Genomic DNA, 14,462 nt, shown 5'->3' on the forward strand with positions numbered 1-14,462 from the left:
CGGGGTTGGTGATGGACGGAGCATCAGAACCAATCAAACACTCACACCCAGTCAACAGATCTGGGATTGATCCATCACCGTTCTTTAGCCCACTCTGCCACCCCAGTTCAGACATGGCCATATGCAAATCAGTCTGACCCTGTGCCTCATGGGAACAGTCCAGTCCGAACTGCCAAGCCATGCCTTCCCTGGACCGGAAACAAGCTTCCTAGGACCGGTTTCTGGCATTTCAGCCGTCTTCAGCCAGGCTTGCTTGAATCCAGTGGCAAAGTAAGCAAGGGACTCAACGTCTGAGCATTCCCTGCCAACTTATGGCGAACAAAGCTGTACAAACGGGGGTGGTGATGGACGGGGCATTAGAACCAATCAAACACTCACACCCAGTCAACAGATCTGGGTTTGATCCATCACCGTTCTTTAGCCCACTCTGCCACCCCAGTCCAGACATGGCCATATGCAAATCAGTCTGACCCTGTGCCTCATGGGAACAGTCCAGCCCGAACTGCCAAGCCATGCCTTCCCTGGACCGGAAACAAGCTTCCTAGGACCGGTTTCTGGCATTTCAGCCATCTTCAGCCAGGCTTGCTTGAATCCAGTGGCAAAGTGAGCAAGGGACTCAACGTCTGAGCATACCCTGCCAACTTACGGCAAACAAAGCGGTACAAACGGGGGTGGTGATGGACGTAGAATCAGAACCAATCAAACACTCACACCCAGTCAACAGATCTGGGTTTCATCCATCACCGTTCTTTAGCCCACTCTGCCACCTCAGTTCAGACATGGCCATATGCAAATCAGTCTGACCCTGTGCCTCATGGGAACAGTCCAGCCCGAACTGCCAAGCCGTGCCTTTCCTGGACCGGAAACAAGCTTCCTAGGACCGGTTTCTGGCATTTCAGCCGTCTGCAGCCATGCTTGCTTGAATCCAGTGGCAAAGTGAGCAAGGGACTCAACGTCTGAGCATACCCTGCCAGCTTATGGCGAACAAAGCGGTACAAACGGGGTGGTGATGGACGGAGCATCAGAACCAATCAAACACTCACACCCAGTCAACAGATCTGGGTTTGATCCATCACCGTTCTTTAGCTCACTCTGCCACCCCAGTTCAGACATGGCCATATGCAAATGAGTCTGACCCTGTGCCTCATGGGAACAGTCCAGCCCGAACTCCAAACGATGGATTTAGGCCCAGATCTCTGTACTGGGGTGAATGTATGACATTGTTCTGCATTCTGTCCATCAATTGTTGTTTTTGCATTTGTCACCCCGAGTGGGACGGGTATGCTCAGACGTGAGTCCCGGGCTCTCCATGCCACTGGAATCAAGCTATCCTGGCTGAAGAGGGGTGAAACCCCGAAACTGGTCCTAGGATGCTTGTTTCCAGTACAGGGAGGACCTGGCTTGGCAGTTCGGGCTGGACTGTTCCCATGGGGCACAGGGTCAAGACTGATTTGCATATGGCTGGGTTCAAACTGGAATGGCATGGTGAGCAAAAAAACGATGGATTTAGGCCCAGATCTCTGTACTGGGGTGAATGTATAATATTGTTCTGCATTCTGTCCATCAATTGTTGTTTTTGCATTTGTCACACCGAGTGGGACGGGTATGCTCAGACGTGAGTCCTGTGCTCTCCATGCCACTGGAATCAAGCTATCCTGGCTGAAGAGGGGTGAAACCCCGAAACCGGTTCTAGGATGCTTGTTTCCAGTACAGGGAGGATCTGGCTTGGCAGTTCAGGCTGGACTGTTCCCATGGGGCACAGAGTCAAGACTGATTTGCATATGGCTGGGTTCAAACTGGAATGGCATGGTGAGCAAAAATCAATGGATTTAGGCCCAGATCTCTGTACTGGGGTGAATGTATGACATTGTTCTGCATTCTGTCCATCAATTGTTGTTTTTGCATGTATGCAACAGGCAGCACATTTGAGCCAGACCCACTGTCTCTACCATTCATTGCTTGTTAAAAATGCTACATTATACATGTCCTTGATAACATATACAATAATTAATACGGTTAAAGCAACATTTCCGACAACCCTCTCGGCCTCCCTACCACTTCCAACAGTGAGCCATCCCCTCAAACCATGCAGCCGGGGGAGGCAGCTTGTCTCGTCTCGCCAACACCCTAGCTTTACGCCTCTTTGCTAAAAGGAGGGTGCTACAAACCATTTCAGGATGCACATTTCAACAGTACACCGAAGAGGCTGTTTTGTAAATGCCATCACATGCTGTCTAACCCGCTCCAAAAGGACATCACCTTAGTAAGTGTCGACATATAAGCTTTAGGTCGGGCACCTGGTACTCTACTGACGTCTTGAAGCCTAGTTTCACCCTTCCACCGACTACATTTACGTGGCAGAAAGATATTTATTGACCCATGCAGACACAAAAAACTCACATTCAAGCACACCTGTGGAATTCAAAGATGGCTTATGTGGTAAGCGTCACTTTCAGCCAGTCCTAGATTTTTAATCGGCAACATTTAACATGCTGTCAATCACAAGCCTGTCCTTGTAATGGCGATAGCAAATCTGCAAGTCCCAGAATGCAACACTCAGTTGCTAAAAAAGACGAAGTGGATGTTGGCTTTATACACATTGTAGGTCATGTAGCAGCTGCGCCCAGGATCAAATAGAAGTTAAAACAAAGTACATTACTTCTTTATTATACTGAAAGTTTGCTCCGTGCGGTAAAGTGTCATACGCTTTACAAGTGCAACAACAAAAATGTCACAAGCGTTCATAGGTGGCACTTGTATTTCAACGTACGCACAAAGCATACCATGCAATATATGGGATTTATGGGGAGAGTCAGAGATGACAGAGCCTCTGAACCTTGGTCAGGCAAAACACTGCCTCTCGTGAGTGAGTCCCGGGAATGCGTGAGTGAGGTACTGATCTGATCACAGCGAAAAAAATAAGAACAGGATCACGGAATTCAAAAGCGAGGTAGTCCTTCACCCCAAGCACCCCCTCCCCAATTGGTAGCATAAACAGCATTCTTGATTTAACGGCGTAGGTAACAGGTATCATAATGTATGACAACTTGACAAGCGGTCTACGTACCCGAGCGAAAGTAAAGAGGGACAGAGGAGGCTCACAGAAATTAAGCGACGACAGATTGGGGACAGAGAAAGCAAACAAGGACTTTACTTTTAGTATGAGGAAGTGAAGCGCATCCAACCACAGGCTGGAACTAAGGCGAAGTAAAGACGTGCGCCGAGATATGCGCTCTGTGGTGGGGAGGGGCAGAGGGGTGCCGCGAGGAAAGCCAGATGGCAGAGTGAAGCCAAAAGAAGTGAGGAGCACAGTGGGGGCCAAGACATGCATGAAAGTTTATTACTCACATGGCGGCTGTGACCGCGCACACGCACATGAACGCAAGCGCTAGGCCAGCCAAAGCAGCTTGTGGTAGCACTTTTTAGGTCTCGGCTAGCGAAGGCTGCGCTTGCGCAGTCTCGATCGCGAGATTTAATGATTTTGAGAAGTGGGGCTTCAACCCGCCCCTCTTCTCTCCTCTTCTCCATTGGCTGGCCTCTTAAATGCTGGTCAGCCATTGGAGAAGAGCTTTGTCTCTCCAAACAAGCCCCATCTCTTTCGGATTTGTGGGCGTGTTTTTTCGATTCTTTCTCTTTTTTGAAGTCCGCCCCTTTTACACTGGTGGTGGGCATGTTTTTTTTTTTTTTTTTACAGGGACGTTTTCGTGTTTATTTGTGTCTCGGCTACCGAAGGCTGCGCTTGTTTAAATGATACAGCAGCATACCATAGAAACTCCCTATCATTTAAAACCGTTGAAGTTCAGAAGTCAGTGATATCTTTAATCATCCATCTGTACTCTTTTTAAATAAAACGTATTTTATTCGAAAATACAGGTATGAAAGAGCTTCATGTACATTCGCTCTTGATGAACATAATGCATCCCGATATGAAATGGCAGTGCCGCCATCTTGCCTGTTGTCGTCGTTGCTGCCACTGCTGCATTTGCTGCTGGTGTGCGCGCACCTCACTGTCCGGCACTCAGCGTAGGACTGATCCCAAGGTCTGCTGGGCACGCACTCTTCGATCAAACCGGGAGGACCATGCCGGGATCATGGAGGAGAAGGAGGCGGGGCAGGGCTAGGGCGCGTCACTCGAGCAACTGCAAAGCCCGGGGCAGTGTGGAGCCTCAACAGTGACATACACCACAACACCCCTATCCCTGTGCTGATTTCGCAGCAGCCCCAACTCAAAGAGCAACATGGAGGCCGTCAAAGTATTCAACAATGAGGTGAGCATCCGAGGAGCATTACTGTCCGCACAGATTTATATTCCTGCACAGGGACTGGCAGCTAGTATACAGTGGACTGGGCCTGTTGCCTGGAGTATGAATGAGAGCTCTAGGTATCTCGTAGAGCCCTCTTTTCGACCCCTGCCTCGTCTTGCACGGGCGGTTTTCACAATAGCGATCCGATCCGCACATCTGCGATGCAGACCGCATTATATTCCCCCGATCGGGTCCAACTTCCCCCGTAGCAGCCCCCCCCCCTAAAAAAAATGCATATGGATTTAAACGCTACTCAAACCGCAGCGGGCTCTTCCACTTCTTGGGTGCCTGACCTTGCAGATGGGGTGCTCATTGTCAGATTTGTGACTGTGCGGCGCCAAATTCACAGTTTAATCAGTGTTCATACAGCGGTATGTAAGAGTGCACCACGCGTTGTGATCCATCTATGGACAGTGTCTTTGGGTTATAGGTCTTACTGAAAGCCATTTTATATTTCCCTGCCCCCTTTTCACCGACTCAATCAGTACAACAACAAAGTTAAACCCTGTGGTATTGATTTCTGTTCAAATGTAGAAAGTTTTGCTTCACTTTCCCTTCATGTCAAACGTTTAAGGTGAAGTGTCCTTGGTGCAAAAGGATTTTCAGTCGTTAACATAACTATTTATCAGTGTGTCCATCAGACATTTGTTTTGTTGATGTGCAGCTAGCTCTTTTTGGTAGAGTGTCAGAGGCACGTAACGGGATTAAATACTCCTATGAGCTTGATCTACATATGCTGAGTGTGGCTCTGTGTGTGTGTGGGAGAGGGTGTGTGTGTGTGGGAGAGTGTGTTTGTGTGGGAGAGTGTGTGTGTGGGAGAGTGTGTGTGTGGGAGAGTGTGTGTGTGTGGGAGTGTGTGTGTGTGTGGGAGTGTGAGTATGTGGTGTGGGAGAATGGGTGTGTGTGGTTTTTTTTGTAGGTGGCTATGCATGGGTGGCTCTGTCTATACGTGGGTAACTGTGTGTGTGTGTAGGTGGCTCTATTTGTGTGTGGGTTGCTCTATGTGAATAGCTCTGTGTAGGTGGCTCTGTGTGGGTGGCTTTGTGTGTGTGGCTCTGTGTGTGGGTGCAAATGCAATAGGTCTCACATTTAAGAGAGATTAAGCTATTGACATTGTAAATAACAATGCCGTTTCTTTAAATGTTTTAAAAACAAAAACATAAACAAAAATAATGTCATGAGCAATGCCAATAGCTCTAACTTTAACCCCTTCGATGCGCGTGACAGAGTGGTTCCGTCACGCGCGTCGGTCGCGCTGTGCGGGTGACGGAACCACTCCGTCACGGCCCCGCCCGCGCAAGAACCGCTGGTTGTTACGCTGCATCCTCTCGCCATTCGATGGTGCTTACTGTTAATGTTATCATCAAACTGTTAATCAAATAAAACACGACAAGAGCAATTTCATTTTGGGATTGGACTGTGCAAATTATTTTTGGTTCCCCGTTTCAAAGTCAGAAGCGCTGGTTGTTACGCTGCATCCTCTCGCCATTCGATGGTGTTTACTGTTAATGTTTTTGATGAAATACTGTTTGTTTCTGACATCAATAAAACCATGTCTTTTACCCCCAACGAAAGAGGGATAGACCCTAACACATGCGCAGTCAGGCGCACTTCTCTTTCGAGCCCTCTCCTATGACAATACGCCTGCTCACAGTTGCCCAACGGGTGACGCTTGAGACTGTACCAAGTTCCCGTCAAGGGGCGTATTTTACCAAGAAGAAAATCATTATATTAAAACATTTAGTGTGGCTACCTCAAGATAGGTAAATCAGAAGGAATGAAATATGTACGTCTTTCTTATTTGAATCAGAACCCTTTGACTAGGAGATGGTGACTAATAATATATGCGCCAGTCTCTCCCCTCTCCTGTCACGATACAGTGGATTCATAAGTGGGCGTGGCTATAGAGGCTGTTGTCTTCTCACGGGCCGATTAGAAACGGCCATTTTGATCGGGAGTTGCGAGGTAGTCGGTTGTGGTAATTAGTGCAACCACGGATACGTTTGAGGTGCCTGTTTCAGGCCTCGAGTCCTACGATCTCCTAGCCGAAGATTACGAATCCTCAGTCGGCGGGCAGGACCAGGCTTCCCCTCCTCAACCGGTAAGTATTATGGATCCGCCGGTTATTTTTCCATGCATAGAAGGAAAGAAACAACTTCATTGTTAGATCATCAGTAAACCAAATGGCGTGCATGTTTATCTTGTACTCCCACGACTGCGTTGACGCCTTTGTAGACTGGGCTGCGCACGATTTTTGGTGGTCGGAGGCCATTGCGTCAACAATTGACCTAGCGAGGTACGTTTTTTAACTGTAACCCACACACTGCGTTGCCCCGCTGATTCCTGCCCAAAACTTAGTTTGTGTGTGCAGCGCCATTATGACAATAATTCATCTGCGGTGCTAGCTAACTTAACGTTACCCCGCATTATAGCTTTTTCTCGCTGATACGTGACGAAGACTTGGGTCCCGTTTCTTTTTTCGTGTGCGCGGCGGCCATGTTTGTTGAAGGTGTATCAATTTTAGACTACGAACATGGCGTCCTACTCGTACGGCCATTCGGAGATCGGTTTACAGAAACGAGCTTCAAGAAAGTAGGCAAGAGATTCTTTTCATGTAAAAAAAAAAAAAAGCACGATGGCATATAGGCAGTTTAGCAGGCAGCAGCGCTGTCCTAAAATAACGAATACCAGATATAGACCGATTACCCGTCATCTAATCAAAACAGTTTTTGCTGTGAGACCGGGTGAGCTGACCTGTGAGCTCAATGTTTAAATGCACCCTATAATCTTTGTCTAGATATACATAAGTTACATTTTCCTTTTTATTGTTAAAGGGAATCAACCTTGTTAACTTGAACGAATCCTCTTATCTATCTAGATCGAGTATTTCGGGGGTGTTTGAGATGGTATTTGAGTTTGACAGTAAAGGGTTTAAGCATGTATTATGCACTTTTAAACCACGTCCTTTTCATTTAATCCCAAATGGTTGTTACCTGCTGCGGGCCTACGACAGAGTTGAGCGGGATACGCAGTGTGATAACGTCTTAGATTGGGCTGAAAGGTGTAGGCCACGCTTACTGAGGGGAAACCACTTGGGTGTACTGCAATCTTTTTCTTTATGTGAATCATGTCTTTGAGGCCCAATGAGTGACAGACGCATGCATCGCACACTGTAGAACAGATATTTATTCTTTGAAGCATGCTCCATTGGTTAGTCACTTGCTCAGCTAGCTCAACGCTCGAGGATGAGACTGTACCAAGCCCCACATTAAGCAAAGGATAAGTTAAGATGAAACTGTCTGAAGTTATGAACTCCTGAATTACTACACATGCCGCCCACGTGTTTCTTTGCACTAGCTTTAAACTAGCCCCCCCTTTTTTTTTTCCTCTAGTCCGTCATGGAGATGGAATACATTCGTATCACAGAAGACGAGAACGACGAGCCAATTGAGATCCCATCTGAGGATGATGGCACGGTCCTGTTGTCCACCGTCACCGCCCAGTTCCCTGGAGCCTGCGGCTTACGTTACAGAAATCCAGTTAATCAGTGCATGAGGGGTGTCCGACTTGCGGAAGGAGTGCTTCATGCCCCAGAAAGCGGTTGGGGGAATCTGGTATATGTCGTCAATTATCCAAAAGGTACTTTTTATGCTTTCGGGAATCTTAAACATATATTTTAATAGCCGTAGGTTGTTTATGGGCGATGTTCCTCATGTATGTGACGTTTATTGCCTCTGCTATTGGGGGGGGGGGGGGGGTACTCCCGTTTTCGTTGCAGTACTGTATTATGTGCAAGTGGCGGATAGCTATTTTAAGATATCGCAATTTAGGTTAATGAGGGTCATTCTTTCGCAATTCAATTTCGTCTCCTTTACCTGCATATGGGTTATAAGATGGAGATTTATTTAGTACGATTTATCTGTGTTAGTTTTTAACTAAATTTACCCAATAACGCCATATGGCTAACTATAACTATCGTGTGGGCTGTAATGGAAAACGCTGGTTTGATCATAGTTTTACATCTTTTAGACAACAAAAGGAAAATGGATGAGACAGACGCGTCTTCTGCTGTTAAAGTGAAACGTGCCGTGAAAACCTCCGATTTGATTGTTTTGGGGCTTCCCTGGAAGACTACGGAGCAAGACCTGAAGGAATATTTCAGCACTTTTGGGGAGGTCGTCATGGTGCAGGTAAATGTCTTAAATGGCAAGCATTCGGTCGCTGGTGTATACAGGGTAGCTGCAAGGTTAAACCTTTTGCTCTGCAATTATAGATTCCAATAGCCTGACCCCACTTGACGAGCTGCATTGAAATACTGTAACGCACGTAATTAATAAAATGCATGCTATACAATTATTGTGCATTGTGAAGAGTTAAAGTATGGCAGTCGTGCTTTATTTGGATGTATGTTGCTTTCCCTTACATTCTGATGTAATCTAATTTCTTTTTCTAGGTGAAGAAAGATGCTAAATCTGGCAATTCTAAAGGCTTTGGGTTTGTGCGGTTTATGGAGTATGAAACCCAATTGAAGGCAATGTCTCAGCGCCACATGATTGATGGAAGATGGTGTGACTGCAAACTTCCGAACTCAAAGGTAAACAGTTAGGGTGGTGCCTTCCTTTTGTAAGGGCGTTTACTACTTAAAACATGTACGTAACAATCAGTATGCCTGTACTCGAGCTGTCTCGCCGTACTGCTCTCCTACGTATTCTCTTAAATCATAGTGTGAATGAATGTTGGCCAGTCAACCCCCTCCCCCCCCCTTTCTTGTTACTATGCTCGTATTGGAATAGACCTTCCAGACAAATTGCGTGCAGGCCCCGCCGGTTCCAGTTGTAGTTCTGAGTGCCCCAGATAGCCTTTACGCTAATGTACATGGCTGTAGGGTAGCTTATGATTCCACACCAGCTTTGATTTAATTGATTGTAAGTTTGTCAGACGTTTTAAAGATCGGGCAACGCCATGCAGTGTGTGTGTGGGGATGGGGTTAAGTAGGAAAATAGTAATCTTTGGTCGGATACAATATGCTCTTTGTAAAACACCATTTGACTGACTTGTCCCGTATCCTAAGGGAAGTGAATGAATTCAGAACTTATTCACTAGAATAGCCCCATCTCTGGAGGGAATAAGCGGTCAAATTCTTGAGATCTGCAGGTCAACGTTGTTTTGATTAGATAATTATTATGGGCCAGTGGTAAACGCATTACTGGGGCAAATTGCAGGATTGGCCCAATTTCATTAGCTATGGCCAGTAAAATAGCCCCTCTGTAAATGCTGGTCATGCCCTGGTCAGTCTTTTTATAAACTCCAATCAAACTAATGGCAGTAATTTGAGTCATTAATAGCATAATTTAAGAGACTAACAAGGCAAACGGGTTTCCAATAATGTTGAACTGTTTCAGCATTCTCGATTTGAGGAGACTTACAGTATTGCCACTCATAACTGATTTAAAGCATCTAGTTGGTGTAACTTACCTAGGGTGTCTGGTCTATCGTCTTGTAACTTGACCGGACAAATTGTGAGGATGGTTGAATCTAAGGTTCGGGAGGTCCAGCTTGTAGCCTAAGGAGCGTACGAGCTTAAGCTGTTTATTTTAAATTGTAAATGTGGATCATAATTTGCCTTCTGATCGGATGAGTTGAGGAAGCCCAGTCAGCTTAGGTCCAACATCTGGTTACTGGGAAAATGAATTCTGGTGTAGTGGAATGCTGTGAGAACTCTATGTTCGAGGCATATGAGCTGCAGATGGAATATGCTATTTACCAGTATGCATCTGTTCTTGACATGTAGAGCTGCAGATCTACACACTTGTGCATAGATCGCCATCTGGCGTTGGGCCTGGATGTTTTGCAGTTGTTTTTCCTCTTCGAAAGTCTTTTGAAGTCACAAGGTTGGTGACTCCTCCTTTGGATCGTATTGCGCATGGGCTTCAGCTCCATCCTCATTGTTTTCGCCAGCAGGGAAAGATGGAGCGTAGTAATGACAGTGAAGATGCCCGTGCGTGTTATCTAAATAAGATAAACTGGAACGATACAGGTAGCCGGGGAGGCGGGTGGGCGTGTGTAGATCTTCAGCTCTACATGCCAAGAACAGATGCATACTGGTAAGTAGCATATTCCTTTCGAGGCATATGAGCTGCAGATTACACACTTGTGCATAGATTATATAGCAGTACCCACCGTTAGCGGCAACCACCCGTATCTGTTGCAGTGGTTTGAAATAATGTTTTGAGTACAGCCTGGCCTACACTAGCTTGTTGCTTAGTTTGCACATCTACACAATAGTGTTTAGTGAAAGTGTGCGGTGTTGACCATGTAGCTGCTCTGCAGATATTATCTAATGGGATGTTCCCTAAAAATGCCATTGAAGCCCTATTTTGCCTGTAGAGTGGGCTTGGGGGTGGACGGGTAGCGTTCGTTTTGCTTTATGGTTGCAAATCTGAATGCATTTGACAATCCACCTAGCTATCCCCAACTTGGAGATGGGGTTGCCCTAGTGTGAGAAGAGCTCTTTCCGCAACGGTTTGTGGTTGCGAGAAGAATACTGGTAGTTCTACCGCTTGGTTTATGTGAAAGGGAGAAATAACTTAAGGGAGGAATTTTGGCTTGGTACGGAGAACAACCTTGTTATGGTGCATTTGCAGAAATGGTTCTTGAATGTACTCAGAACATTATTCCAAACCACTGCAACAGCTAAGGATGGTTGCCGCTAAGGGTGGGTACTGCTATATAATCTATGCACAAGTGTGTAATCTGCAGCTCATATGCCTTGAACGGATTATGCTACTTACCAGTATGCATCTGTTCTTGGCACGTAGAGCTGCAGATCTAGACACGCCCACCCGCCTCCCCGGCTACCTTTATCTGTTCCAGTCTATCTTATTTAGATACAACACACATGGGCATATTTCCTGTTATTACTACGCTCCATCTTTACCTGTTGGTGAAAAACAATCTAAGGATGGAATCGAAGCCCATGCGCAATACGATCCAAAGGAGGAGTGAACGAACTCGTGACTTCCAAAGACTTTCCAAGAGGAAAAACAAACTGCAAACATCCGGGCCCAACACCAGATGGCGATCTATGCACAAGTGTGTAGGTCTGCAGCTCTACATGCCAAGAACAGATGCATACTGGTAAGTAGCATATTCCATCCAGGCGGGCCGTCCAGCTCACTCTTTAGGCAACCCCAGAGTGGCATCCTCCTTGTTGGCAACAGCTCGTGTCTGCATCCTGTACCAGGTGTATTCTCCCAGCCCTAGAATGTAAGCTTGTATGTGTCAAACTTGTGTTTACCCTATGCATCAATTTGGTAAGCAGCAGTTGTACCGAAAAGCTGTGGAGTGGGATGGGTATATTTGCAAACCAACATGAGATTCGCGGAAACCGATTTTATTGTACTTTTGCCTGACATCAAAAGCAGGAGTTTGATACACGTGTCGAATTTTGAAGGAAGAGAACGGTCGAGTGGAGGTAACAACCTAATGGGTTTAAGAGGTTGTCTATTTTATTGTAACAGTTGTCGCTATCGATTGTGGCAATGTTCCAAATTGTAGGTCATCAGTGCCCTTGGAACACTGTTTTGATATTTTGTCAACCTAGTCCATAGAGTTTTGAAGTACGAAGCAGTTTGTTATGCTGCTTATGTGTGCTAGGTCTGTGCCCATGACAAATGTTTATTAGGAGTATTGTATGTGTTGGAGGAAGCCAGTTTGTCCATCTACGTATTGTATATTGTACAGGTCTTTGAATATTTTAAGGCCTTTTACTTTAGGTGTTCCTATTGTTTTTACGATACAACTGCGTAGTCTTGTAGTTGAAAGTCTAGTATATAAATGTGTAGGTATTCACACCTGGACTGGGATTTTGTCTTTTATTTTCTTATAATTAATTTTTCTTTGGTAACGTTTACAGGGTCCCGAGGAGCCGCTACGCAGTCGGGTGTTTGTGGGCCGTTGTACTGAAGACATGTCTGCTGATGAACTCCGGCAGTTTTTCGCCCAGTATGGCGAAGTCGTGGATGTCTTCATTCCTAAGCCTTTCAGGGCCTTTTCATTTGTTACGTTTGCTGATGATCAGGTACAGTAAAAGCAAATAATATGAACAGCTGACGTAGATACCACATTTTTGTGAAGTATAGAATTTAATGTCTTTGTAATTTACTTTTTAGGTCGCCCAATCGCTGTGTGGAGAAGATTTGATCATTAAAGGAGTCAGCGTGCATGTATCTAATGCAGAGCCTAAACAGAATACCAATAGGCAGTTTGATAGAGGCAGTGGCAGATTTGGGGGGAATCCAGGGGGCTTTGGTAACCAGGGTGGGTTTGGTCCAGGCCGCATGGGGGGTGGTGGTGGCGGTGGTGGTGGCGGTGGTGTTGGAGGTGGTCTTGGTGGTCCTCCAGGAGGTAATATGGGTGGCGGTGGTGGTGGAGGAGCTGCTGGAGGAGGGATGAATTTCGGAGCATTTAATATCAATCCTGCAATGATGGCTGCAGCACAAGCGGCCTTGCAGAGCAGTTGGGGCATGATGGGCATGCTGGCTAGTCAGCAAAATCAGCCTGGTGGGCCACCAGGTAACAATCCTGTGCAAGGTAACTTGCCGAGGGAGCCAAATCAGGGCTTTGGTTCTGGAAGTAACGCATATGGCTCAAACGCAGGGGCGGTAGGATGGGGCTCTTCTTCTAACCCAGGTCCTGGTGGTGTCTTTAATGGTGGAGGATTTGGTTCTTCAAGTATGGAGTCAAAGTCCTCTGGTTGGGGCATGTAGCTGAAGGAAGTTTTGGACTTTTTCGTTCCTTTTTTTCTAACTTGATGGTAAGTATACTGTAAAATATATGTAAAAGTCTTCTGATCGTGCGAAAGCAACATTATTTTTGACACTTTATTTTCTAAAAACTGAATGCTCTAAATTTGATTGATCTTTTTTGTTGGAAGGTTTGTTAAAACGAGTGGGATAGCTTGAAGTTGCCTGGTTAAGTCAGGGCTTTTCATTAGGCACCATTGCATTTGGAAGGCCAAGAGAGCAAATGCATTTGTTTCAGGGACATTCCTTCAGAAATTGGGTCAAACATTTTTTTCATGGTCTTCTCTCACCCCCCCACCCCCCACTCCCCCTAATTACAAAGCAACAAGTGAACGTTTCACCAGATCGCTACTTCATTCAGCGTGCTGTGATTGTTTTTGGAGAGCACTTCTTAAAAGCACCGCTGTAAATGTTCTCTGGATTTCTTTTTGTCGACTTGTTATCCAATCCACCAGCCTCCCTGCTCGTGCTACGTCTTAACACGGTGGGTGTTGCATTTTTAATCCACTATTACATGGATTCATACCAACGCTAGACTCGCAAGACTGAGAGATGGACCAGACGGCTGTTTGAACTTTGTGGAATTGATGATGGTGCCGAGGAATGATATGGTTGGGTATGAGCGAAGAGGTGGGGGAAAAAGTAGCGCGTGCAGAGACCTGGTGTTGCAGCTTGGATTTTACTTTCAAACGTGGCAAGATTGTCTCTGGACCCTGTGGCTTTGGTGAGAAAGTGTGCAGAGCAATGGGAGCAAGTAACGTACGAATGTTTCCTGCACTCGAAGACCTCAGATCTGTTGGACGGACGACGTGCACGAGTTTCCATGCCTTGTAAACTAATGTAGTTGAATGTGTTTTTGCAATGAAATTGTATTTTTCTCGTCTTGCTGTGAATGCTGTATGGGGTGTAATTGTACTTTGTTAATAACCTGTAAGTGTGGCTATGCGAACTGTAGCTTGTGCTTCGGGAGCGAGCACTGCGATGTGCCACAGGGGGACTGGTGTGTCATTTGATGGAAGTCAACATGCTTGTAAGAACTCTAAAAGAATGTGGTCTGCTTCTGTTTTGTGTTTGGATGCTTTTTTTACAAGTTGTAAATATAGGTCATTCTTAAATAAAAACGTTTAAACTGGCTGTTTTATAAGTATGCTAATTTCCCCTCTTAAATGGAGTTTGGGTAAATTTCCCCTCTTAAATGGAGTTTGAGTAAACACGTTCTGTATGGCTTTTTGAAATGTCTTATTTTCCAGTGTAAGCTACTACAGTAGAGGTGGTGGTGGACGGCAGTGTAACACGTTGTTGCACAGAAAGCAGTGGTCTGAATCTTTCGTACAATTTCCTTCATTTGTTTGCA

The 14,462-nt window shown here is 45.9% G+C and overlaps 1 protein-coding gene across 1 annotated transcript; it reads left to right on the forward strand.

Annotated features, from left to right (window-relative positions):
* The first annotated feature begins 6,244 nt into the window (after positions 1-6,244).
* On the forward strand, positions 6,245-14,242 carry LOC146868355 (TAR DNA-binding protein 43-like). The gene is made up of 6 exons (XM_085609861.1): positions 6,245-6,405; positions 7,697-7,943; positions 8,334-8,494; positions 8,758-8,898; positions 12,220-12,384; positions 12,476-14,242. The coding sequence occupies exons 2-6, from the start codon at positions 7,703-7,705 to the stop codon at positions 13,070-13,072; spliced, it is 1,305 nt and encodes a 434-aa protein (XP_085465987.1). The 5' UTR covers positions 6,245-6,405; positions 7,697-7,702; the 3' UTR covers positions 13,073-14,242.
* The last annotated feature ends 220 nt before the right edge of the window (positions 14,243-14,462 follow it).

Source organism: Triturus cristatus, chromosome 1_2, assembly GCF_964204655.1.
Source record: "Triturus cristatus chromosome 1_2, aTriCri1.1, whole genome shotgun sequence".
Classification (NCBI taxonomy): Eukaryota; Metazoa; Chordata; class Amphibia; order Caudata; family Salamandridae; genus Triturus; species Triturus cristatus.